The following is a 26,710-nucleotide window of genomic DNA, read 5'->3' on the forward strand; positions in this document are numbered from 1 at the left end:
TTCTGATGGTTCTTGGTTACCCTCACCTGCATATAGATCAAATTTACAGCTGCTCTGCAGTCCATCAGCATGGAGTCGAGGGATGGGTCCAGGTACCTGCATAATTCAGGAGCATTAAGGTTTATTCATTTGACAAGACTAATGGGTACAGCTGGGAGCAAGTTTCTCTGAAGAGGTGGCCTTCTGCACTGTGAACCCAGAATCCCTTTCCTAACAAAGCCCCACCCCTCTCCTCGTCTGGCTTTCAATTTGTTCCTTCACCTCCTCTGTTTTCTATTTCTTTGTACTGTAAGCTCTAGCCTGGTGAGCACAGAGAGCAAAAATGCCGAAAAATACACTTTAGAGGAACAGGCTGCATCCCTGTTCACGCTCAGCCCCACTCTGAGTCGCCACGTCTTACACGCGCTTTCTCCACCCACAATACCCGGCGCGCTCACCTGCCCCCCGCCCACATCCATATCACCGGCTGGCACTCAGGCCACCTTCATCTCCTGCCTGAGCTGCTCTGGTAACATCCTCAGCAGGCTTTCTGCCTCAATCTCACCTTCTACATTCTAGCTAAAGTGGTCTTTCCCAAGCAACCTTTCAGACTCTCGTAGTCCCAGGAGTTAGATCATTTATCCTGCTCACTTCCGAGTGTCATAGGACACTCCCGCTTTCATTTCCAGTTCCATCTCTTACCCTCCCTGCCCTCCCCTCCCCCACACTCTACATGTGTTTTTCTCTCCTCTCCCTCAGTCTGGAAGACCACTCCCCTCAGCACCTCCTTCCCTGACTTGTCTGCCTTTGCCTGCAAGCCTCGTCCTTATGTCCCTTCCTCTGGTCCCTACTCTGCAAGGCTGTGTTAGGAGCCCACCTACTGTGCTTCCTCGGCACTTGAGTTTATCCTGATCACTGCTCTGATCAACTTGATCTTGATACCACCTATGAAGACCCCTGAACCCAGGGGCTGGGTCTTATTCAGAGTTGCCCCTCTGGGACTTGGCAAAGTGACTTGCAAATAGCAGGGCTCCGTGTCTGTCTAATGGATCCATAATCACCAGGATGAACTGAAATGACAGTTACTGTATAAGCATGGTATCATGCTAAGAACTGACAGAAATGGTCAGGAAAGGGTGTGCTATGGCTGGTCTATAACCAATCTGAAGGCAGAGGTAAGCAGAATCACTACACTCAGATGTGTAGGGTGACTGGACCAATGAGACTGGCTTAGACAAGGAAAAGGATGAAAATATTACTTGAAGATCAACTTCATTCTGGGGAGAAGCAACTGAAGTATTTCTACTCACATCTCACTTAGCTATTTCACTCACGCCTCCCATGGATCCCTTGTGGCAGAGAATAGAAACTACTGCATTGGGGAGTCAGAGAGCACCCAGGCCCATCCCAGCCTGGAGCTCTCAGAGGCCAGGGTGGGCACCCTCTGGTCTGGAAAGAACTATATCATCATTAGAAAGATGCACCAGGGGATTCATGGACAGAGAAAAATCCCTAAGATTCTGGCTAGGCCTCACGGCAAAGCCTCATCTGCTAGGAATCCCACAGCTCGTGGCAGTGGAGCTAGGCTCCCTGCTCCCACCTAGTGAGAACTCACTCTGGAAAGTGGACCAGGCACCTGCGGAATCCTACGCCAGTCCCTCCACTTTCAGTGACCTGCTCCTCACCTCTAACAAGTGAAGTGGGACCTCCCTTCTTCCCAGTTCCCATGAGCAAAGGCAATTTGCCTGGATCCAAGACACTGCTTTGTGATAGGGGAGACATTTTATCTTGCACTTATAATCTAGAATTTACCTATTTAAAGAAGACATAAGCAAAGCCCAATTTCCAAATTCAGGCTTCAAGGTGAGGGACAGAATTCTCATCTCTCCTCTACCTCAAGTTCTCTGGGGAACTTATATGCAAAAAGTTTAAGCCCCAAGGATTTTCATTGTCATTGTCACTATTATGATCATTATTATCCTCAATGTAACGATAACAAACCAGACCAAAATTTACTGAGTATACGATCCTGTATAGATTACTTTATTTAACCCTCGCAATAATCCTATGAGGTAGACTCTATTATTATTATTTCCATTTTACAGACAGAAATTGAGGCTTAGAGAGCGTGAATAACTTGGCTAAGGTTATTCAGCTAAACCCTGAAAGAGTCGTGACTTAAATTCATGTACTGTGATCCCAGGAATAATCGTGCTCAGCCACTCGTGCTACTAAGCAGCTTCCAGAACAGCTACTCTATAAACCCTTCCATAGAACTGTGAAGGGGTTTTCCTTTTCCCTTCTCAGGGTTCCACGCCACAGCTTTTGACCCTTTCTCAGAATACTTTTGAGTAACAGTAAATGAACTTCTAGCCTTGCTGGGAATATCCTTCCAGAATCCAAAACCGCAGACTGGAGCTCTAGCAGGGCACCACGAGGTCAAGAGAACTACCATTCCTCAACTTCAAAATGCCTTTCTTTCAAGCTTCTGTGCTCAGATTAGAGAATAATTGAGCTGGGGGAGAGTGAACCAAAGAAGCAATCCAATACAGCCATGGTAATAATCACTGGGAACTCCAGGGGACAGGGTGTGTGTGGAGGCGGGCTGGGGGAAGTGTTCTGTGTTTTGTTCTCCATAGGGCCCTCTGTTTCTGGGGGAAATGACAGTATTTTTTGCAAGGTGTCCTACTGATCTAGGAATATGGCTGGCCCTGGTATATGTGTGTTCATTGCTGGAATCCTTTAGGAAAGGTAAGCCGACTACTTAGAGTTCAAATGCTCTGCAAGCTGGCAAAGCCCAGCCTTCGGCTTCAGGGAATACCATAGTTCAACAGATGAATCAGGCCCACTTGTAGTCATCAACAAGGCCCTCAATGAATACAGCCAGTAATCCATTGCAAAGCAAGCCTGTGGCCCACAGAGCTTCACCGTTACCAGCTTCTATCCCCACCCCAACAGCCTTTGTTTTCCAAGCCTTACCTTCATGACTGTCATCCTCATAATATCCTTCAGGTATTTACTTAAGATCAGTGAAAGTCATCCTCAGCATCCTATTCTTCAGGACAAATGTCCTCGTTCATTCCTCCCTCTCTCCTTCCCTGCTAAGCTCCTGGTCTCTCACTCGCTGTGGGGTTGTGAGCCGACATGGTGAGACTGACCAATTCTGATCAGCAGTGCTAAGATCGCCTCATCTCGCACTGCCACAATGCTTACTCACCACTTCCTGAGTCCGACCCTGCAGTTTTCCACTTCAGAGCTTCGAAGACTCACATAAGGGAGTTCAAAGTCTGCCAATTTTTTCATGACTACAGAAAGGGGAGAGGGAGTCCTACTGGTTGAAACAGCACAAATAGTTTACATACAGTGGCTTTAAAATGAGAACAGGAAGCATTACCACTGGAAAGGATAAAACACAATAATAATATTCTCTTGCACTTGTAATTTTTAATTTTCTAAAGTTTATTCAAAATATAAATAATATTTTATTCTGATAAAATAACAGCACCTTAGTAAGTGATATTTTATCCTTGAGATAGATGAAGAAACAGGTCCAGAGAGGTCCAGCCCCTTCACCAGCACACCACGTAGCCCAGTGGCCACGCCAACACACAAACCCCTTAATTTCTAACTTGAAACTTCCTCTCACAGCTTCTTGAGGACATATGTAAACTACTTTGAGATGATTGATAGCATTTCACAGCTAAAAAACTTATGATATCTAAAAATGCACTGCAGAGGAAAGCACAAGCTATGTGAAACGTACTGTCATCTTTCACTACCTCGTTACATCTTTTTTAAGAATCTCAGAATTTATTTATATCACCCACATTCTATCGCAAATATTCCTTAACAAGGAGAAATAGCGGTGATGGGATGCCCTGATGCCTAGAGTCTAGCACTCCATTCTCAGGAGACTGTGGTACAGCTGACAGTGAGCAGCCAGGGGACACTGGTAAAGGTGAGGTGGACATCAGGATTGGGGCTGGGACCGGCCAGAGGAAGTGCAGTTTCTGGAAAGACCTGGCATCTCGCTCCTGTCCATGCCACCTCTCTAGAGCTGCTCGTCCCCAACTCACCCTGAACACAGACGAAACCTCCCATCCCCACACTTTTGATCCAGGAGCAAAGAACAGTAGTAGGGACCACACACTGGGGAGTTCCCCTGGCGTGGGACGGGGGTGACCGGCCCCTCAGCCATGACTCCTGCATCTCCTGGGCTGAGTGCCTGCCCACACCTGCCCACCCTGTGTTCCTTCTCTCCTTCTTACCAGAGAGCTTGCCCTCCTTGCAAAACCGAATGAGAAATAGGCCAAAGTAGCCCAGCAGCTCCCGACACAGTCCAATTTTCTGTGACTCCACCTTCAACCAAAGACAAGAAAAGCGGGGCGTTAGGAGTGGCCACCAGGCTTATTGTGATACGCAGAATTTGAAATAGCCTGGAAACATCGATAAAAAGTGCTTTAATGGGCTAGCAGACATTAAATGTTTTCTGAATCTAAAAATGGTACATACTCATTTTAGAAAATTTAGATATTAAAAAAAAAATAGTGTGAAGAAGAAAATCTGTCCTACCACAATGGACATGAACTGGCTTCTGCTGAGGCTGGTTGTCCCTGAGGTTGGTTGTCTCATCCCAAATATGGAGGAGCTTTTGGATCATTTTGGACTTTACTGCCCCCTGGACGGCAGTGGTCATTCTCAAGGAACATCTGTAATTCTGTGATACGTGCCCCCGGGGTCCTGCACGCCAGTCTACCTTCCTATGGGCTGGATTACCAGATATGGGGACTAAAGCTGTTCCCCTACTGCTCAGGTGTCATATAGTGTACCGGCAGTAGCGTACCAGCCACTCTCCGCCTTTCACGCCCAGGCGTGCTTCTCTCTGACGTCTCCTGTGATGTTCAAGTCTAATTTATATGGCGTTTGCTCAGTGAAATCCTTAGATCCCAGGCACAGGCTGCCCTCATTTCATGTTCCTTTATGACTTTCACATCAAACGGCTTTCATTTCAACACCAATGGGTTCATTTTTACCAATGGGTCACAAGCCTGTAACCTCATAATCTTTTCCACCCACATTCCCCTTCCCTTAGCAGGAACTTCCATGCTACCCCAGATTCCCTCTCTCTTCACCCACCCAGCCCATTCTCTCTGTAAGACTGGGCTCCTCAGTGATTTCCTTGCGTGCCCCGACTGAATCCTCTAGGTCATCTCTAACACCCAAGGATTCGCCTTTACAGGGCCGCGTGTGAGCTGAAGCTTTAACCATGGCTCCAACTTCTCACGATGGAAGTTGTCCAAATACCAGGCACGAAGGGGGACTTTTCTTGTTGGGGATCTGAAAATGACCTCGTGAGGAAGTCTTATTAGGTGGGTGGGATGAGTGGGCGCTCTCAGTATAGCTTTGCAAATAAAGAAGAGCCCAAGAACTTTTCACACCTTTACTTAACACTCATCCCCATTCTTCTTTCTACATCACTCTCTTCAACCAAACCAAACCAAACCAAATTCAAACCACAGGGCTCCTCTGTGTGTGGGGTGAGCGTGTGCTGGTAGGTAACATGGTAAAGACATCTTGTCCTAGAGTAAATATGACCCACGTCCACTCAAATGAGATTCTCTCTTCTCTGAATCATTCAGTGAAGACAGCAAGCTTACATGCCAAGGCAGACAGAAGAATAGGAAAAGGAAATGGAGTAGCTTTTATAAAGTCGTAAATACAAGCACTTTCTTTTGAGAGGAGTAAGCATGTATGAAGAGACAATAATATTTCCTCCTTAGCAAATGTTAATGGTGCTTCAAAACACAAACACCAGCAATAAAACTACATAAGCACAAACAATGAAAAACAATGAAAAAAAGATTTTTAGCTTATTGCTGGGCATGAGATGATTGGGAACAGCAAAGCGAGAGTGGCAGCAAGTATGCCTGAGGAGATACAGACCGTAACTTTTAATTACAAAATTTAAGTTACAGTTTTATGCCAGCTAGAGAATTTCCCAGCCGCTGGAGAAGAATTCACATTTCTTCCTAGCAAAGTGCTCACTTTAATATGGGGGGAACTCCACCACTTTGAGGGGGGAACCTCCAGTTAAACCTACCTGATGGTAATGAAGTCGGTGTCGTGGGTTGGAATTTTTCACAAGCAATTGTGATTGGAAGAGAGAAAGTACATTTTTCTGAGATCACAGATGTACCTAATTAAACTTATGTTGCTAGTTACAAGGGGACCTGGACAAAGCAGATGGTATTATGGTAGCCTAGCCTTACTGCCCTACTCAATTCTTATTCAGCTCTCCCTATAACATCAATGACAATACCAATTATGATAAATAACCATAACCACCACTGCAAAGGAACATGAGCTATCTGTATAATTACTTAGACGTTACTCTGAAAGTTTAAGCAACTTACCCAAACTCATTCAGCTATGACATGGCAGCACTGTCATTTGAATCCAGAAATTGTCCAAACCCCAGCAGATGGGAGACCCCAAACTCCCAACAGCAGCCAGCTTCAGCTGCAGATATATCTAGGTTGCCAGCGACCCGTGTGCAAAAAACATGTCAATGATGGTGTTGTTGGGCAGGGCAGGCACTCTCCCTTGTCCCACAGGCCCGACCGTTTCCAAATCATCTCAGGTTGTGCAGATGCGTCTGCGTCACCTGCCGGGCCTTGGAGGTGTCTGTGTAGCCCCCACTCTCACTGTTACTGTCCTTCTCCTTCATTACTCTGTGTCTCCCGTTTTGCAGGTGCCAGGAGGACAATCAAGGAAACTGTGGTTTGGTTTGGGGTTTTTTTTTGTATAAATCTCCTCAAGCATCAAGGGCCTTTGATGCTATTTATCTATTTATTTATTTGATGCTATTTATTATTTAGAAGGATCATTCTGGAAATCAGTGCAGAAGATTAGCGAGACTGGAAGCAGGAAGGCTAGTTTGGGGGCTGCTATAGAAATCTAGCTGAGATCGTTAAGAGCACAAACGAGGAGCATGGAGATGGAGAGGAGGAAACAGGAGAAGGGGTGAGTAGGAGAGAGACTTGGGATACAGTGGTGGGAGGGTGGGGGCGGAGCCGAGGGTAGCTTCTCACTGGGTGGCCTCAGCAACCAGGTGGCTGCTGACACCACTCAACCAGGTCAGCAATACAGGGGCTGTGAAAGATGGGGGTGGAGTGTGTGCAGTGACTTTAGCAAGAAGAAAGATCCAAAATGCTCATGCTCAAGCAGGGCCAAGATCTAGAGAAGGGGTGTCCCCTAACTTAGGGATGCTCATTGCTCTTCTGAGGCTGGGAGGGCACGGGCGGGCTTGAGTCTCAGGCTAGAAAGAGGAGCCACAATGCAAGGAGGGACCCCTCTCCCACCCCCAGATGTAGGTAAAGACAGTTCCAGAGCTGGGAGCCTGACAGGGAACACTTCTGCTCGTTTCCAGCTCAGAGAGCGGCAGATACCATGACCCCAGCACAAGAGCTTTCTGAACTTGGCAAGGTCCTAGAAACTTTCCCACTTTCTCCTGTTTATATTATTCTCCTGGGTATGTTTCTCTGTAGGATTAGAACTAAAACCTCCAAAGGAAAGGGGCCTGGGAGCAGTGTGTGGGTGTGAGGAGACCGCACCCCCTCGGCAGCCCAGCTCAGAGGGTGGACAGGCCCGAGGGCAGAGCTGCTGATGGCCACATCTGATGCTTTCTAGGTCTCGTCCTTGGAGTCCTCAGAGAACCAACTAAAACTCAGGTCTGGCACAGAATTAGACCCACTGAGGTATTGGTTTCAGGGGTTTTCCCTGTGGGGGAGAAGGGACAACTCTTTCAGCCTTTGAGAACTCTGCTGTCACTCTCTCCTAGAACCTGTCACCAGCTCACGTGGGTGCAGCCTGTTTCAGACTCATCTGGGCTCTGCCCTCCTTCCAGCTCCCGACCATGGGCCCCCCATAATGAAGCACTCTGCTCGGTTCCAGGGCATATCCTGGCTGTTCCAGGGACCCGACAGCAGCCCTGGGAAGGCCTTCAGATATCGCTGGAAAACTGACGCCCACAAAGAAAGCAAACAACAGGGGCCCATGGGACTGGCTATAGCTCAGATTCATTGGTCAGTCTCCCAGAAAATCCCAGCATCTCTACAGATATGTTATCCAGAGTGAAATGACAGGCAAGAAGCTTCCAGAAGGCAACCGTATCCTAGTCCCTGCCTTCAAAAAGAATGCTTCCTCAGTGCAGTTCTGGAGCTGGAGTTTGGATGGAGTTTACCTCTAGGACTCTTTCGGCGGTGTCTGATGTGAGAATTTCAGCTTGAATGCTCCTTCCATCCGGCAGAAATATGTCCAGAGTCGCTTTCTTGGCAGTGATGCTAAACGTGTCCTGTGAGCAGAGGGAAAGCACGGTGAGCCCCACAGGGCCCTCGGTGGGGCACCTGGCAGCAGGGGACAGTCAGCAGTATCCTCTCCCCAGGCCCTGGGGGTATGGAGTCCCCAGAAGCACACAGAGCTAATGCAGAGATTTGGTTCTAGGGGGCAGGGCAGGGCAGGGATTAGAAGGGGGGTGTGGAGAAGGGCTGAGGCAAAGCAATGACTCACAGCTTGAATAATTCCAAATGAACAACAAAGTATCCATTTAAAAAAACTCATCCCAGTGACCCTTGGTGGTCTCAGATTTTAACTCTTCGAATATTTCCAGGCATCCCTAAAAGTCCATAAAATGCAGTAATTTATGATTCTGCTACATCAAACATCTGAAGTGTGCAAACTCTGAGGCCTGTGTGGGGAAGCAAGGTGCCAAACTGCAGGGGGCTCCCAAACTGCGGAGGGCCGGCACCCCCAGCTCTCCGCAGCTCTGCTTGTGTTCATGCGTTCTGTGAGGAGACACATCTGTGCTGGAGGCGAGTGCACATCTGGGGATCTGTGAGGTCCCTGGGTGAAGTGCTCTAGAATATCAAGGACACGCTAGAGACTCTGGAAGGCCATCAGAGTTTAGGAAAGGGCAAAGCTGAGGTTGGTGCTCAGCTTACCATAGAAAGAGGGACGCCAGGAAGGGGCGTGGCCAGTGGCTTCCCAGGCAGGTCTCACAGGGTGCTGCAGCTGAGGATGGGCTGTTTCTAGCACCTCCCAAAACGGATTCTGTCGGTCTACAGGGTCGCTTTACCTCCAGGGGGCTGACTCAGGTCACAGCCTTTCTCATCCCTGGTCCTACAACAGGGTTAACTCCTAGTGCCCAGCACCCACTGCATGCAGTGAGCTCATTTCTCTTCTAGGCATTGAGAATGGCACTAATTATGGGGCATCCTCGGGAGAACTGAGAGTCACTCAAACCATTTTCTGTGTTCTAAGACTACTACACAAGAACGCATGAGCACAAGCAGAGCTGCGGAGAGCTGGGGGTGTCGGCCCTCAGCTGGGAGCCCACTGCAGTTTAGCAACTTGCTTCCCCACACAAAGGGCAGAGTGGGAAGGGGGAAGTATAATCTCTTTCTAGTGACTAAAATTTTTTTATCCAGCCCAGGTCACCTTCCTTCCTGGTATCTGGTTGGGGAGAGGAGATCTAAATGATCAATCTGAAGATCGTTTGGAGATCATAGAATTGGAGCTCAGGTAGGCTGACCAGGTGAAACCCTTCCACCTGAGCGGGCAACACCTCCGCTTTCCTTAGTCCTCCTGGACGCTCCCCGCCAGGTTCACAGACACAGCAGACCAGGCGTCAGGCTTTGTAGAAAACCAGGGGATGCAACAACTCAACGACATTGATCAGGTACCTGAAAAGGCCAATCACATTAGTGACAGGCTTATTTTTCCTAATTTTGTTATCAAAAGATAAGCTTTAATTTTATTAAAAAATTTTTAACTTTAAATTTTAACCTCCCTCCCACTGCCATACTTACAATTACTAAGTTTCTATGATTCTGAACCTAAGTACTTTAGAAGAGAAAATGTGCTGTTTTCCAAATTCAAAGGGTTGGTCCAAAAAAAAAACAAAAAACCTTACATTTGTGAATGTAGTATATCTTCATATATAGGCAAGTGTATATATAGCATATCATTTATAAATATGTATGTATTCGTTATATATAAATATATTGTTAGATCTGACACTGATCATGGTGCTGTGTGCTAACTGCTTTACATATAATAACTCATAAGTCTCAGAACAACTCCATGAGGCATATATACTTATTAATCTCCCTTTTTTCAGGTGAAGTAAGAGTTCACAAAGGTCAAGTAACTTGCCTGAGGACACATTGCTAGATGGTGGCAGAGGCAGGAGTCAAGGCCAGCTCCACATGACTCTGGGGCCTGGGCTCTAAATGGGAAGGTTCCAGTATGAACCTGTCATCCAGCATTGCTATGGATGGGATGTATGTGTCCTCCCCCCACCCACACCCCAATTCATATGTTGAGACCGAACCCCCAGTGTGGTAGTATTTGGAGATTGGGCCTTTGGGAGGTGATTAGGGTTAGGTGGCCCTCGTGATGGGATTAGTGCCTTTATAAGAAGAGACACTAGAGAGCCTGCTCTCTCCATGCATACAGAGAAAAAGAAATTTATTTCTCACAGTTCTAGGAATTTTCGTTATTTAAGCTACCCAGTCTGCATTTTGTTATGGCAACCCACACGGCCTAATACAAGTGTAATAATTACAGCACGTCTTTCACTCCCCCAAGCATCTAAGCTTGGATAAGTTATATGGCCACCAAGTTACCACCATAACACCAGCATAAGGCACCATGTTATGCTCCTTCCCTCCATAGACTAGGTTTCTGGGTGCATGATGTGAATTTGCCACTTACTGATCAGCATGTTTGTCACTTTTCAAACATTGCTGTGACTTCTTCCTGTCAGAACGGGCCTCTGCATCAGGCAGCGTAGAACCACCAACCAGGCTTTCCCTCCAAGCGACCAGTCCTGGCACATTCCATTTCCCAGAATCCTTTGAGGATGTCAGGGCCCTTGGTTTCCCTGCACAGCACAGGTCCTGAGCAACCCCCACACGACCTAGGGCCACACTTTCTTACTGTCTTCATTCTCACCTTTCCAGGGGCATTCTGGAAGATTTCCCTAGTTCCCCGGCATGATAACTGACTGATGGTGAATCATAGCAGGACCCCGAGGCCCCCAACTTAGCTGCTTGCTGCACAGGTAATCAAGGGTGAAGGGTTTCCCAGAGCAACTGCCGCAAATAGTCCCTTTCTAGGTACACTTTGCCTAGGTCTTGGATTCTTAAAGGTTTTTGGCCTATACTCACAGACCTCTCTTACCTCAGGGGAAAAACATTCATAAAATAAATGGAAAGAAGGTCATTGATTTTTGATAATTCTAAAGGAAAATCTACCACTGATTTCAGTTACCTCAGTGCAACTCCCACCTCAAACCACATCGCAGACCAGTAAGATATCTAAATTACATAAACAGTTAAAATGACATAAATGCATATTTTTATTAAATTCTCCTGCAAAAGAAAAGTGAGGACGCAGAGTGGATTAGTAGGGCAAGTAAGATTATAGGTGGTCGTGAACCGGGCACTCGAGAATTTCATGTAAAAAGCAGAAAGAAGCCATGGTGGTTCTGGATCAGGGAAACGGAAGGATAGAAATGAAGTTATAGAAAGATTTTTCTGGCAGTGTGGTGACAATAGACTAGAAAAGAGTCCGGGGGATGGGGAGACTCGAGGCAGGTTGGTTGTGGTGGTAATCCGCGGGGAAGGCACTGAGGGGTGGGGCCAACCACCTGTTTAAGAACCACACCAGCCACAGAGCTGCTCGGGTTAGCAGCCTCCCCGCCCCCCAACCCCCCGCACCCGCATGCGACCTGGTATAAACCTCGAGAGGTTACTCTCCTTCCGTATTCCCCATTTCCTCAGCTCTAAAATAAGTCTGGCAATTGCGTCCACCTCATCGGGCTGCGGGGAGGATTCAAAGGGTAACGTGTGAAACTTGGAACGGCACTCATTACAGTCACTCAGATGGCAGCTTTATTTTGTCATTGTTGGGAATGAGGAGGAAGACATACATGCCTTTGATTTGAATTGGTGGCAACAGATAAAAAGTAAAGGAAACAAGAAAAGATTCAGGAAGATGTTTCCAACACTCACATCCTTTCAAGTTCTGAGTCCTGTACATTTTATATCTTAAACTATCTCTGAAATCCGTCCACTTTTCATCTCCACTGCCAGCACCTTAGACCCAACTGACGTCTCTTCTCTCCTAGACCCCTGCTATGGCCTTCTTACTGGTCTTTTTGCTTCCATTCTTCTCCCCCACAAACTATTTTCCGCATTTCCTGAGAAATATATATATATTTTTACTAAACGGCATTTATCTGAGGCGGTTTGCAGGAGATGACTTGAAGAAGATTGTGGGGAAGATGATTAAAGCCCCCAAAATCCATTGCATAGCTTCTGGGATTCAAAATACGGGAGAGAAATATTTTTTAAATGTAAACCTAAAAATGTCCTCTTGTTTAAAACCCTCCAATGGTCTTATATTGCTCATGGGACTCTGCTCATACCAGCTCTTCTGACGCCAGCTACCTGGAGTTAGCACAGACCCCACAGGTTCAGCTCGGTCCCACAAGGCTGCACCAACTTCAGACGCCAATCGCAAGTCCAGGCCACCCATGATTCTGGCCAACCAGCTATAAATTGTGACATAACAGAACTGAGAAGAAAGGAGGAATATAAGAAAGCCAAGTCCCCATCCCCATAACAGGCAATCAGTGGATAATGTCTACAAATTGAAGAACAAGAGAAAGTTAGAGATGTATATCAGTAACCTCCAGATTTTTAAATCTCTAAAGAAAAGCTGAAAGATTTGAAAGCCACTGCCTCTGGAGAGCAGGAAATGGTTATAATCCTATTTAGCACTATTTTACTTTTAAAACCACGAACACATTTTGCTTTGAAAAAAATAAACATTTTTAGAACGATATGGTAAGGAGGATAAACAATGCATCGAAAAATCTTCATATTATGAAATAAAAGCCAGATAAAACATTATAGGTTTGGAGTAGTAATCGAGGAGGAGTTTGGCCTCTGTGATATTTCAATTTTACTAGAATGTATATAATTAATAAATGTAAATGCAATACAAAAGCACAATGAGAGGTAAAAAGCCAACTTGGTGAATTTGGATTATAGAAAAACCAAACCTTAATTAAGCTGTCATTCTGATCTAAGATCAAGAAACAAAATAAACAATTCGCACTAGAAAAATGGACACATTTCCCTTTAAGAAACATTGCAATCCTCCAATATCATGGGCTCCCTTAACACACTTTAAAACATGTGCTAATTCTTTTCAAATTGATTTTAATAACCTGAGAAATTTGTTAATTTCCCAAAGAATATCAACCGGTGTGCTTTACTGAAATTCTGCTCTGAGGAAGAGGAATGTCTGACAGCCCTGATGCTTACACCTGAGGTTTCTTATCCCAGAAAATCCGTACTTGAACTTGCCAAACTCTAAATTTCCATCACATTTAATAATAGGCCCTAATCATTTCACTGCAAGGGAAACATTCTCAAGAGGAAATGGGGAAATAGTCACTTCCTAGATCCCCAAACATAGCCACAGTGGGCAAAACTTCCCCAATACATAAGTTACCCTAACTTCTCAGGCACACCAAAGCCACTCCAAATATCTTGTCTTCTTTTTCTCAACATGTTCACATGAGGCCACAGAACACAACAGTTTAAGAATTAGACACGTAAAAAGGTCTTCAGTCTGAAAACTTCAGTTTTGCCTTCCCAAAAGTCCCTTCATCTCTAAGGTGATCACAGGGCAGAAGCACAGAGCCTAGTAAGTAGAGAGGGTCTAAACACAGAACACAAGGGAGACCATGGGTGGCAGGGCTGGGTGGGCTACTACCACTCTAGAAATATCTCATAACCTCAGTGGAGCAGGGGTTCTTGATACAGGCTTCTGGGGTCAGATCCCAGCTCTTCTCCTTGTGAGATATGTGTCTTTGGACAAATAACTTAAACTGAAAAAGAGACACTGATAGCACCTCCGTCAACAAATTGTGAGGCACTGTACCTAAGGCTCTGGCCTAGCCCTGATTAAACGCCCCTATGGAGGCAAACCCCTCTTATTTTTGCAGTTTGCCTTTGGCCAGCTGTGGGAAAGTCCCCCCTTGGACTCTTGGATTCACGTTTCTGATGCTGTGTGTTCCTGCCCAGAGCTTGTGCTTGCTGAGCCCTGGAGAGCCAGGCTTGTGGGCCCGTGATTATTTGGCAATAATGACTTGGAAACTGCAGGCCAAGAACTCATCAGACACAGTGAAAATATCCAGGTAGGGTCTCTATAATACTGAGATGGGGAAGCTGCCTGTTCTCTGTTCCCTGGGCTCCTTTCATGGTCTGGCACGTCCACATATCACCACTGCTCATCCCAGCCCTCCCAACTCCCACCAGCCCCGCAGGAGCAGTCTTGCTGCAAGCTTGGCTAGCAAATTCTCTCTGGCGCTGACGGCACCTATTTACTACTCATGAGTCACCATGGCCCTAGAAGGGGTCAAGGGAAGAGTCTACTGGCAGCTGGAGTAGACCCGCCCCCAGTAAGAAGTGGCGACTGCTTCTGTTTTCCTAATGTCAGTCCTGAGTCTCCCAGACTACCAGATGTTAAGTGGTTTGTTGTTCTTTCTCCTAATGAAAAGAAAAAGCTAGAGTATAATTTCATCTCCCTGTCTACCCCCAAAATCTTCCGATACTAGCTTAGATGTCACTGCCTTTAGAAGGGCTCCCTAACCAACGTCTCCCAGACATGTACTCATCCTGTGTCGAGTCGCCAATGTTCTGTTTGACACAACACTTCAACTTTCAGTTGAAGTAAGCTTCTGTAGGGCTGATGGCTAGAAATGCACACGTGATTAACGAAGAGATATATTCTGCAGCGAAATACAACATTAATGAAGAAGAGCAAGCTTACCAGCTGTGCCACTTTTAAAAAATCAACGAAGACATCACTTCTCAACATGTTCGGGTCCACAGTTACTGAAAAACATGGACAGCGAGCCAGGTTAGCACGGGGCTGGGCTGCCTTCTCTATTAAAATGCTCTGTCCTCCAAGGAACCCTCCAGCCCTCGCCAGAGCACCGCTGCCTCCTCGAAGGCAGTGGAGTTTGTGACCTCCCAGATACATGAAAATCTGCAGCGATTGCCTCCTGCAGGCAGCCTTGACAACCACAGCAGTCCCAGGTGACCGCTTCCAGGAATCATTTTACTCATGCGTACCGGGATCATTCAACAGCCATCTTGACAAAGTGGAGGTGGGAGGCATCCTGACGACATGGATAAAGGCTGAACCTGGGAAAGTGACCTGCTAAACACCGTGATCATGTGTGAAAAGGGCAGTTGTTAAAGGAGTATTTCCCTAAGACGTGAGAAAACAAACCAAGAGAGAATGCAAATTCAAAAACTATCACATTTTGAGTTTGAACGGGCTTATTTAACAGGTCTAAATGAAGTATATTTGCCATTACAAAAGACAAGTGAGAAATAGATGACTTCTAAAATTTTCATTTACTATGCTTAAAAACAATGTACAGCCATGAGAAATGAGGTAAATCCATAATTGCTGACCTAGAATGATCTATAAGATATATATTTTAAGATGAAAAAAACGAACATACAGAAGAATTTTTGTTTCTTCTGCTGTGAAGGACACCAGTGGAATAGTTGGTGAAGTGTGAACAAGGTCTCTAGATTAGAAAACATTGTTGTATCACTGTTAGTTGGCTGATTTTGATAATTGTATCATGGTTATAGAAGGGAATGTCCTTGATCTTAGAAAATACACACAGAACTATTTAAGGATGAAGTGGGTTGTGTAACACAAGCATCTCAAAAATTGTATATACATATATATATACACACACACACACATATACACACATACACATTTGTAATACTCACACACACAGGAAAGAGACAATGAAGCAAATGTAAAATGTTAACATTTGGAAAATCTGGGTGAAGAGTCTACAGAAATTTTTTTGTTACTTTTTGCAACTTTTCTGTAAGTCAGAGATTCTTTAAGAATAAAATGTTTTTAAAAATCAGATACAGAAAAATGTGTAGGCTAAGTTTCAATTACTTTTGAACAAAGAGAGATGTACATACGTGCTCGTATACACACAGATCATTTCTGGAGAATACACAAGCTGCTTGGAATAGTGTTTACTTCAGGAAGCCTGGGGGTCTGGGGTAGAAGGGAATGAAGCTTTCATTGTATATGGTTGACACCTGAACAACGTGGGGGTTAGGGGCACCAATCCTAATGCAGTTGAAAATCCGAATATAACTTTTGACTTCTCCAAAACTTAGCCTGCTTTTGACTGGAAGCATTTTGACTGGAAACAGTCAATTAACACACATTCTATACATTATATATATTACATACTGTATTCTTACAATAAAGTAAGCTAGAGAAAAGAAAGTTTTTTTAAATCATATACAAAGGCCACATATTGTAAGATTCCACTTATCTAAAATGTCCAGAACAGGCAACTGTATAAAGATAGAGACTAGTGTAGTGGCTGGTGGGAAAGAGGACTAGGGAACAATTGATAATAGGTGTGAGATTTGTTTTTGGAGTGATGAAAATGTTCTCAAATTAGATCATGGTGATAGCTCCACAATCCTGAAAATAGACGAATAACCATTGAATTGTACACTCTAAATGAGTGAATTTTATGATGTGGAACCTAAATCTCAATAAATCTATACATGAAAAATCCAAAGACCTACCATTTTGCAGGTATTGTTCCAATTGGTCCCTCCTCTCATCGGCCATAGATGTGGTCATCGCAAGATAATGCTTTGGTGGAAAGGGAGGCAGGCAATTTCCAAACACTCGTCTCAGCTGAAAGATGCACAAAACACACGTTTATGGCAAAGAGCCTCCAAGTCAAGGCTGGGGAGATAGCAAAGCCCCCTCAGAGGGCACACTTCACTCCAGGACTTTCTTTAAAATTAACCCTTCCTGGTGGCCGAAGGGAGGAAAGAGAGATACTTTGATTGGCTTAAGGAGGAATTTATTTCAGTATAGATTCCTAGAGATACCATATTAGACATATCACAGAATGACAACTTCAGTCTGAGTTTGGTAGATTTGGGGTACATTAAAATTTTTTGTTTTCACAAGACTACCTACCACTCACATCATACAAGTCACACCTCAATAGTATCTATAATATCAATGATGATTGTTAGGAATTTAATTTGCTACCCCACATCTGCCTCCACCAAATCTGAGCGTAACAGCAGGTGTTTACAGCTGTGCTAATATGGCAGCCACTCAGCCACCTATGGCTAATGAGCACTACAAATGCAGCCAGTCCAAGCTGAGATGTGCTCTAAGTGTAAAACATAACAGACTGTAAAGACTTAGCTGCTTATAAAAGAGAATGTAAATATCTAACAATTTTTAATATTGATTACATGTTGAAATGATAATAGTTTGAATATATTAGATTATGTAAATATATTAAAATTAATTCTACCTGTTTCTTTTTATGCTTTTTAGTCAGGCTACCAGAATATTTTAAATTACATGTGTAGCTCATATTATATTTCTTTTGGACAGGGTTGGTTTATAGAATTCCCATAAGGCTGACATATGATCCCACTAGAAAGCCGGTCACACCCTTCCTTTCCACCCACACACGTATGACCCCAAACCATGACAATTATATTTATTCAAGTCAGCAGTGGAAGCATTAAAAATGATTTTTAATTTAAGATCACCGAGGTATGTCTTCTTCATGCCAACCCTACGCTTAGAGTGGCACCTTAAGGTTAAGGCACAGCATCGTCCTCCTTAAAGCAAGATAAAGGAAACCAGTCAGACGCCCAGTCAGGTTTTAATGGCACCTCTGGAGGGGTTAAACTCTTACTGCTACAATAGTCAATGCTTAAAGAAGATGAAACAGTTCCAGACAGACGAGACTGAAAACAGGGAAGAATTTTAATTCCATGGCCTTTGTCACAAATACAGTGTGCATTTGGCAAATATTTACCTTGCATAGGTCCTAACTTCAAAATGCACGGAGAACCCGACCACTCCTCTCCACCCCCACTGCCATCAGCCTGGCCAAACGACTGTCGTCTTTCTCAGGTTACTGTAGCCTTCCAAGTCCTCGATTCCCTTCAGCTTACTCCTAATACAGAATCTAAAATGATATTTTAAAATGTAAGTTAGATCATTCCATTGCCCTGCTCAAAATCCTGCAGAGTTTCCCATCTCACTCAAGTAAAAGCAAGTATCCTTAAAAGACCTAGAACTGTGCCATCCAATATGATAGCCACCTATGACTCCTTAACTTTGAACTATAATTAATTAAAATGTAATAAAATTTAAAATTCAGTTCCTCAGTCATACTAGCCACATTTTTAAATACTCAGTAACCACTCAAAATATGGCAAGTTCTTACAGAACTGGGAAAAGCCAATATAGAGCATCAGCTAGAAAATTCTATTGGACAGTGTTGGTAACTTTCTAGACATTATTAACTGTCTGCTTGTAGGTAAGATACAGCATCATGATGTATATTGTTTGGTCTGCTAGGTCATTGTTCATTTGATTTTTAGAGAATTTGAATTTGATTCCAACAGTTATTTTTGTGATTAAAAATTTTTTTAATTCATGTCCTGGAAGGAATACAGAATGATATAGTCACTTTGGAAGATAGTGTGGTAATATCTTATAAGTTAATGTAGTTTTACTGTATAATATTTACTATATAATATCCAGTAATCATGCTCCTAGATATATATCCAACAGATTTGAAAACTATGTCCACAAAAATGTGTGTGTGAATGTTTATGGCTGCTTTATTCATAACTACCCCAAATAATAAAGATGCCCTTAAATACGTGAACGGATACACTGTAGTGCATCCATACAGTGGAATATTATCCAGCAGTAAAAAGAAATGAGCTATCAAGCTATGAAAAGACATGGAGGAAACTTAAATGCATATTGATAAGTGAAAGAAGACAGTCTGGAAAAGCTGTATACTGTATGATTTCAATTATATGACATTTTGGAAAAAGCAAAATTACAGAGATAGTAAAAAGATCAATAGTCACCAGGAGCTTGGGTTGAGGGGTAGTGAATTGGTGGAACACATGGAATTCTTCAGGGCAGTGAAACTATTCACATGATAGTGTCATTGTAGATACATGAGGCTATGCATTTGTCAAAGCTAATGAAGTTTAAAACACACCCTTAACGTATGAAAATATTTTAAAAATCATTTAGGAGGTGGGGGAAACTCAGGATGGAATGCAGAATGTGACAATTCAGCTTTATTACAAATGTCTGACACATTGCAATAAAGAGAAACACGCACTGACCTAAGCAACTTTGGAAATGAGTGGGGTCTGTAAAACTAAAAGCAACAGAAACTACATAAACGCTGTGCTCTAGTTGATAAAGTTGTTTGCCATGGGGATACAGGTTAACAATTCAAATACTTCTATATATGTGTACAGAAATGAACAATTAAGTAAATAGACGGCAGATAGTGGAAATCAGGTTTCTCATTGTTGGACTGGGAGTTTCAGATAAGTAAGGGGAATAGGCTAGAAAGATCCATATGGTAATGGATTATAGTTGAAGATAATGGTATTAACTCATATTTATAGATATAGATACAGATTGTTACATATAGAACTATTTACAGATATGCCTGTACACATATATAACAGCTGAGAAGACCTGAAAGCAACAATAGTGCAGTAGCAACAAACACACCTAGTGCCCAGATCTTGGTTTCTAATACTGTTCTCCAAAAAAAGTTACCAGGGTTCCATGGAGAAATGGCTGATTCTAGGACTGAGGCAGTACGTATGCGAGATGAGTCTGGAGCATCTTGGAGCACCAGAAAATAAGGAAGTGCTCAAAACAACAACAGTAAAAACAACAACAAAAATCAACAATAGAGGTATATCGAAAAGACACTGGCGCAAACAAAGAGCTCACACAGGTCAACGCTGGTACAATTTGAGCAACAAAATAAAATCATATTGAAATATAACCCAAAGTATAAAGTAAATATCCAGGAGTCTATACAGATATAAATTGTTGAATGAATGAAGAGAATAGACAAATCTCCTGTGCAAAAATCCCAAATAATTTATATAAACACTCATCCTGCAAGGCTGAACATAACTCCTCACTCTTTAATTGTGGGCTGTGCAAAATGACTTCCTTCCAAAGAGTACACTACGTAAAGGGAGGAAGAGTAACTTTCCAGTGGTGAAAGCTGACAAACACAACCTCAGCCAGGTGACCAAGGTCAACATCAACAGTGATAAGTCATGTAGCTAGATAGCAGGTACCCTTGATATGATGTTTGAATCACAGTAGCCTTGAGCCAGCAGGGCTGCCGGTGACCCATCTGCAGGACAGCATCCTGTGGAAGTCCCTACCCTAAGGCCACGACCTGGGAGAAAACAAGGATCAAGGTCCTAATACCCATCACAAGTGCAGAAACTCTCCCAGCAGGTTTTACAACCTGAGCTGCCTCTTCAAGGAAACTTCCCCTCCCTTCTCTAATATTGGTGGAAGGGGGAAGATAAACATATAATGAACTTTAGTCAAGTCTGCCAAAAGTCACTTCTCAACTTCACAAGCTTTTCAACTCTATCAAAATATAGCCTTTTCTATTTGTCTCAGACAGCACATAGTTTAGCTATTAAAACCAGTAGCATACTGAGAATGATCCAGCATTACAGCTTAGCCCACTTTTTCAAAAAATTGTTTCAAGAGATCAAAAGGAAAACACACTGCTTCTGTTCTTTTATTGTGAGGTGTTTTTTGTTTATTTGGTCTTTTTTTTTTTGAAAGACCATGTTCAGATAATATATTTTTAATCCCAGAACAATCTCTTGCACTGATTTTTCTATCATGCAGTTCTGTCTTTTAACACAAAGAAGACTTTACTGACCAATTGAAAATATTACCTCCTTCCCTGCCCTATGCACTCACAGCCTTCATACCTCTCCCAGAACGGTGACCTGGGACAAACACAATTACAGACACAAACAGTGGCCTTTCAATAAGTCTCTGTTTCTAATGCTGACTCACTTATCCCACCTCTTAAAAGGCCCCTTGTAATCAAAATCCCAGATTCTCCAGATAAAGAGCCACAGCTCAAAGCAATCTGGGCTGTGGCATCTGGTACCAAAGAACGTTAGCCTGGTAGCTTATATATAATCCTATTTGCTCCTCAAAAAAACCCTGTGATCATCATCACTGTTAACACTGCCAACCTCCCACCTTGACAATGAAGGTACCTGACAATATTCTTCCACCTTGACAAAATTACTTGCCAAGAAGAGTAACCTGAAGCTCAGGGAGATAAAATGACTTAAACCAATGTCCTACAAGCTAATGAGTAGCAGAACTTGGGCAGCCCTTCACTACATTTTTCTTCTTCCCTTCACTTTCCTCCTCCTTCCCTCCTCCTCCTTTAGTAAATCTCTATTGAGTACCTACTAAAGTAGGATTATCTGTTGAGTAACATGCCTACAGCTTCTATCCATTCCTTTATTTAAGTATCTGGCTTTTGCAACTAAATAATCAGGGAAGACAAAATATACACACACAAAAAGAGGAACGTGGCAAGTTCTAAACTCTAAATGGCACAGGAATCAAATAAAGACATCTCTTGCCATCGAGAGGGATTTCCCAGAGGAGGGGAAGCTTGAGGTGGGCCTTGAGAAAGGACTGATCCCTGACCAGTGGGCCAGAAAGCCAGGGTCTCTCCAGGAATGGGATGTGAGCCAGGTAGAGGGGGTGAATGGGCTACCCTGATACAAGAGCCCTCCTCTCCCACGAAAGAGCGTTTGCAAGCTTACATGGCTTGCCCCCATTGCCATGTCTGATGCTGGCAGGACGTTTGCAAAGAGGCAAGAATCTTTTCATAGAGTTCAGTTTCATTTACACAGATGGCCTCATTTTAACACTTGGCCAAATGAGCCAGTTAAATGTTTCCTTCACAGATATCTTTAAATCCATTTGAAGGAGATGGATGATGCAGGCAAAAGCAGGTACATAAATCAAACTGGTTTTTATTTATCTAAAGGGACAGAAAGAAGTCAGGTTAGGCAGTTCACATAGCAGAGAGATGGACAGATTTCAGCAGCAGAGGTGGGGCAAGCTGCCAGACTTTGAGGGAGCCTCACCATGGGACAAGGCTGCAGGTGACGACTTCAGAGGGCCCAGGTCACAAATGATCTCTTGGAAACATAACCATCTCTCCCCAGGTTTAATCTATATGCATTAGCCTCCATGTAGCTTAGCTGAGAAAAAACAGGGACCACGCCACCTCACCTGAGCCAGGTGCTCCTCCTCAATCTTACAGTTATCTAATATACAATCAATATAAAACAATGTACAGCATATAAAATAGAAATCCAATCTTAAAGCCAAAAATGACACATGCTCAATTCAGTCTTCATTTAATTTAACACAGTGCACAGCATCTAATAGGAACTTAGTAGATATTTTTTAAGTAAATGAATAAGTTAGTTAATTCTATAAGATGACATTTCTATTCTATCGGGATACAGAACTTCCCAGGAAATCAACTGGAAGTACACTTATACTCACCACGCACACATACAGATGGGGCCTTTATATTGTTTTCTTTTTTATTGTGTTTTGTATTAAATCAGATTAAGAATTTGAAGCCATTTCACATCATCTAGGGAACAGGAAGAATGAAAATCTAGATGAGAAGCGGCTGGGAGAAGTCACCCAAGCTTTCAGTCTCAGATTTAGGACTGCCAGATAAAATACAGTAAGGTGTGCCCCAAATATTGCTCAGGACATACTTATACTAAAAGAGTGTTATTTATCTGAAATTTACTGGGGATCCTGTACTTTCATTTGCTGGATTTAGCAACCTTACTCAGACACTTTATAAAATAGGAGTTATGATGACAACGGCAACACCAACCTTACAGGGGCTTGCTGAGCAGCTGGAGTTAAATCCCGTGCATGGAACTCTCATGACAAAAAGCAGATCTTGGTCGCCTGGGGCCAGAGGTGAAGGGAGGGGATCAAGGGCAAAGGAGACAAGGGAACTTGAAGAATGTGGGGACTGTTCTCTATCTTGATTATAGTGGTGGTAATTGTATACCAAAATTTACCAAAATTCATCACTCTGAACACCTAAAATTGGGGAATTTTATTATGTTATTCCAAATGGAGTAAAAGCATGTTAGTTTGAACTCAATCATTTGACACATTTTACCGATACAATTTATTTTGTCAGCTTTGTAAGAAACCACAAAACACATTAGGTTAGAGAAGGTGCTAGAGATTAAATCCTGGCTCCAACACTTACTAACAGTATGATTTCGGGCAAGTTGTGCCTCAATTTTCTCATCTGTTAAACGGAATTAACTATAATCCCAGCTCATAGGGCCGTTGTAAAAATTATACAAGCTATTTCATGTAAAGCTCTTGGCACAAACCTTAGCACACAGTAACTACCTAATTGTTAGTTATTGTTTTAAATTAATAATAAATACCAATAGCCATCTAAGATCTAACTAGTTTCTTTAAAATGGAGTTGTTCCTACAGAAAGGGGAAACAGTGATAAATGCAAGGTGTAATGTAGTTGGAAACTGCGTTAAAAAATCTCCACTTTAGAATTTTGAGAAATCTGGAACAAATAGGGGTTCATTAATAATCTATTGTATACTGCCCCAGAGAGCACTGGGCTGTGGCAATTCAGTATTTAAGAATCCATTGCAGTGAATCACAAATTGTTTCTTGTTCTTGGCTTCCAAAACAGAAGACCAAGAATGAAAATTAACTAACTTTATGTCTCTGCTTCTGGACCTGCTAGGATTTGATAGGTCCAAGTTCTTCTGAAAACAAGCTTTTTCCTGAGTCTGTTGGTTAAGGAGAGCCAGATTCAGGAATCCTTCAAGCCTCTGGGTTAGTCAGTGCTTACTGAGCATGTACTATGTGCCAGCCTGTATAAGAAACTGGGTGTAATCTTCACAAGTACACTGGACATTGACAATCATAACCACCTATTTACTTTTGATTTCTGATGAGAAAATTGAATGTCAGAGAAAAGGTGAGGTGACCAGCCAGGAAGTGGTCAGTCAATTCCACCATCTCCCTGCTCCTTCCCACTATCTTGCTGTCTCCTGCTTTTCACCTTGTGAGGGCTCCCTCCCCAATCCCACTGCAGGAAGACAGATGAGGGGGGAGATGATACCTCAACCTCCTCCTCCAAAAGCCTAAAACACCTATTCTTTCTCATCCTTCAAGATCCCCATCTGCCTGCCTCTGCAGTCCTCCCAACTCCCCAGACACATTTTTAGTCACAAGCAGCTTCTCATCTTTCTGAAGTCTGAACCCATACCCTTCCTGATCCAGTCATCTGGCAATCGTTGCTGAGGGTCTACTGGATCGCAGGCACTGTACCAGGTACTAGCAATTCAAAGACACCACGCGAATGAACAACCACATTGGAGCTGGGCTTTTCTGTGAATGAGTAAGAAGGCTCCCTGCGGCGAGGTATTCCGTAGAAAAATGAAACTGAGCTGTCCATCAACAGAAGATGTTAAAAAGAAACATGGTGTATCCACTCACTGGAAACCCATGGATTCATTCTTTCTTTCTTTCTCTTTCTTCCTTTACCAGGACACAAAATCTAAATAAATAAATAAAATGTGCAAGGGAGTGGAGGAGAGGAGAAGATGAAGTTTATTTCCAAACTTTATTCCTCTAACTCATTTTGAAGACTTGCAACACTTCCTTATCAGGACACTAAAACCCATTAGAGCAGGCTTATAAATCAGTCTGTACTGACCCCAAGGAAAATACCAAAAGGACTTCAGAGTGAGAAACTATAGTGGGAAACGGCCTCCTGCCTCGATATTCTCCTCATCAGTTTCCTGGGTTTCCAAGCCTGCCAGTACTTGAAACTTATTAATACAGTCGTTTGAAAACAAAAATACACACCTTTTAAAGGGGGTCAGCTTAAGAAACTGGGAGAAAGGAGATTAAATACCCACGCGCACGCTTCCTAAGACTACACCTTGGTCTAGACATGGTTTGCTCATTCTGAATGAGGACATTGTCCTGGCACTGAAATGGAGCTCATCATCACCCTGCCAGTGGATGGTCTGGTGGAGATCGCTGGGTTGGAAAGGGGTTGGGAGAATCACCTGCACCCGGCCCCCTCATCTCCCAGCTGTAGGTGATTAGGCCCAGCAATCACCACGTATTCATTAGGTTGTATGCCTAGCAATTTACAGTTAATCTTTACCACGAGCCTGCCCTCAGGCCTCAAAAGGCCCAGTATCTCGCCAGACAGAGTCGCGCTCCCAGACCCCAGTGGGCGCACTTTTCCTCACCTGCCTCAGGCGAACAGGCTGGTACCCACCTCGGACCCGCTCACCTGTTCATTCCAACGATATAGCTGGCTATAGCGCACCTTGCAGAAGAGGAAGCCGTCCAGGTACACTGAGTACAGCTGCAAACACAGAGACGTCCTGTCCCATATTAGCCCAGCGAGCAGGTGAGCCCCCGCCACGTTCCTGCCTCCTCCCTGCCCAGCTAGACCCCGGCCCCGGGCGCACCGTGTAGCGGCCCCCCAGCGCGTCTGGCCGCTGCTGGGACACCGGGATACAGAAGTGCATCTTCATGGCTCTGGTAGCGGCGGCGGAGCGGTTCGCGAGTCTGGGTTGGGATTGCAGCGGAGGAGCCGTCTGACCCGCGGCGCTGGCCCGGTCTCCGAATCCGAGCTACGTGAACAGTCCAGGAGCCAAACCAGAGGCGACGCGGTCCGCGCCTGTGAGCCCTGGGGCGGCGGGCGCAGCCAGGCTGGCCACGCCGTCCGGGGGCGGAGCCCAGCTGCCGCTTCCCCCTCGCCCCCGGGGTCCGCAGGTGGGGCCGGAGAACCTGGTCGCACCGGCTCCTGGTCCCCTCCCTGCACTGGCTGCGCGAATCCGGTCCCGGGATGGGTGGAGCGCGTCTATGTGCCAAGGGCCGGACACCGTCCACCGCCCACAGCTAGCTTGCGCCCGAGGCAGGGTTCCCAGGTGCCAGGCTGGGCCTGGAACAGAATTCGGGAAAGAGAGAGACCCTAGAAAGTGCCATAGCCTTCCTCAGGCCAGGGGTTTCACCCTGGGGTCTATGGACTCCGGGAGGATGGGGAGCAACTGTGCGCGGGTGAGTGTGTGGGGAGATATAATTCTTCTGGGGAAAAGGTCCTGAGTTTTTATTAGATTTTCAGACAATTCTTTGAACCCACAAAAGTTAAAAATCGTTGCTCCAGCCCTATAGATGTCTTGCACACAGACAGGCCAAAGTAGTCATGCACAAACTTCTTACCCCTACTCCAGCATCTGGGTGACTTGCTGGAGGGCACGGGGTCGAGGGTGCACAGCCTAGGAGAAATGGGCCTTCTTCAAGAGTCCACGCCAAGGCCCATTCCGATCCCTGTGGCTTACAGAATGTCAGTCCCCCTTACAATGAGTCTATCATGAGAGACAGATCATATTCAGACAGGGCTGAAAAAAGTTCGGGTCCCATTACCTGCCAACACTGCCTGCAGTGCACTAGGAATTAAGATTTTCAGAAAATACATAAATCCAGTAGTTACTCTATGACTAGCACAATTATTTTAGTTTTTCGTGATAACATTCATTAAATGTAATACTTAAAGATTTTTTAAATCCCTATATAAGTGGACTGATGCAATTCAAACTCTCC

At 44.2% G+C, this 26,710-nt stretch overlaps 1 protein-coding gene across 1 annotated transcript in view; it reads right to left on the bottom strand.

The window, feature by feature from the left end:
- SNX31 (sorting nexin 31) overlaps positions 1 to 25,641 on the bottom strand; it is a 61,046-nt gene extending 35,405 nt beyond the window's left edge. The window contains exons 1-8 of the mRNA XM_011376195.1: positions 25,576 to 25,641; positions 25,395 to 25,469; positions 16,707 to 16,821; positions 14,887 to 14,951; positions 8,222 to 8,332; positions 4,248 to 4,338; positions 3,197 to 3,284; positions 27 to 96 (exon numbers count right to left, since the gene is read on the bottom strand). Coding sequence (XP_011374497.1) covers positions 27 to 96; positions 3,197 to 3,284; positions 4,248 to 4,338; positions 8,222 to 8,332; positions 14,887 to 14,951; positions 16,707 to 16,821; positions 25,395 to 25,469; positions 25,576 to 25,641 — 681 coding nt within the window. The remainder of the gene's footprint in view (positions 1 to 26; positions 97 to 3,196; positions 3,285 to 4,247; positions 4,339 to 8,221; positions 8,333 to 14,886; positions 14,952 to 16,706; positions 16,822 to 25,394; positions 25,470 to 25,575) is intronic.
- Positions 25,642 to 26,710: the final 1,069 nt, after the last annotated feature.

This window comes from Pteropus vampyrus, unplaced genomic scaffold (assembly GCF_000151845.1).
Source record: "Pteropus vampyrus isolate Shadow unplaced genomic scaffold, Pvam_2.0 Scaffold287, whole genome shotgun sequence".
In the NCBI taxonomy this organism is placed as follows: Eukaryota; Metazoa; Chordata; class Mammalia; order Chiroptera; family Pteropodidae; genus Pteropus; species Pteropus vampyrus.